This window comes from Meleagris gallopavo, chromosome 1 (genome assembly GCF_000146605.3).
Source record: "Meleagris gallopavo isolate NT-WF06-2002-E0010 breed Aviagen turkey brand Nicholas breeding stock chromosome 1, Turkey_5.1, whole genome shotgun sequence".
Classification (NCBI taxonomy): domain Eukaryota; kingdom Metazoa; phylum Chordata; class Aves; order Galliformes; family Phasianidae; genus Meleagris; species Meleagris gallopavo.
The window spans coordinates 46,442,597-46,443,143 of NC_015011.2; the positions used below are offsets into that span (position 1 = coordinate 46,442,597).

A 547-nucleotide genomic window follows, 5' to 3' on the forward strand; every position below is an offset into this window, starting at 1 on the left:
ACGGGGAACTGCAGCCCGGCCCGCGACGAGCGCGACTTGGCCTTGGCGCGCGCCTTCCCGCCCTGCTTCCCGCGGCCCGACATCGCAGCGGCTGAAGGTTCGGACCGCAACCACGCGAAGAACGCAGCGCGAGACCGACGGAGCTCGGCTACGCTCTCGCTTAGGCTCCTCGGCTCTGCTCTGATAGGCTGACGTCTGGGTCCGTTCTGGGCAGCCAATGAAAAGGCGAATCGAATTGGAACCAATGAAAAACAGTTATAGGGGAGGAATAGCGTGTGCTCGTGTTCTGACCAATAAAAGAGTGCGAAAGGGATACATCTCATTTGCATAGAGGAGCTATAAATAAAAGGACTACGACCACTTCCTTCCCATTCAGCTTCTCGTTCTCGTGTCAGCGGTTGTCCCTGTCTGACTTCTTTTTGCCGCTATGCCTGAGCCGGCCAAGTCTGCGCCCGCCCCCAAGAAGGGCTCCAAAAAGGCGGTCACCAAGACCCAGAAGAAGGGCGACAAGAAGCGCAAGAAGAGCCGCAAGGAGAGCTACTCGATC

General features: G+C 58.0%; 1 protein-coding gene across 2 annotated transcripts in view; it reads left to right on the plus strand.

Moving 5' to 3' along the window:
* Positions 1-6: 6 nt before the first annotated feature.
* LOC100540050 (histone H2B 1/2/3/4/6) overlaps positions 7-547 on the plus strand; it is an 8,308-nt gene continuing 7,767 nt past the window's right edge. The window contains exon 1 of one of the 2 annotated variants that reach the window (XM_010709808.3): positions 7-547. In XM_010709808.3, the coding sequence (XP_010708110.1) occupies positions 428-547 (120 nt within the window). In that variant the 5' untranslated portion in view covers positions 7-427. The other variant, XM_010709804.3, reaches the window with a different exon arrangement.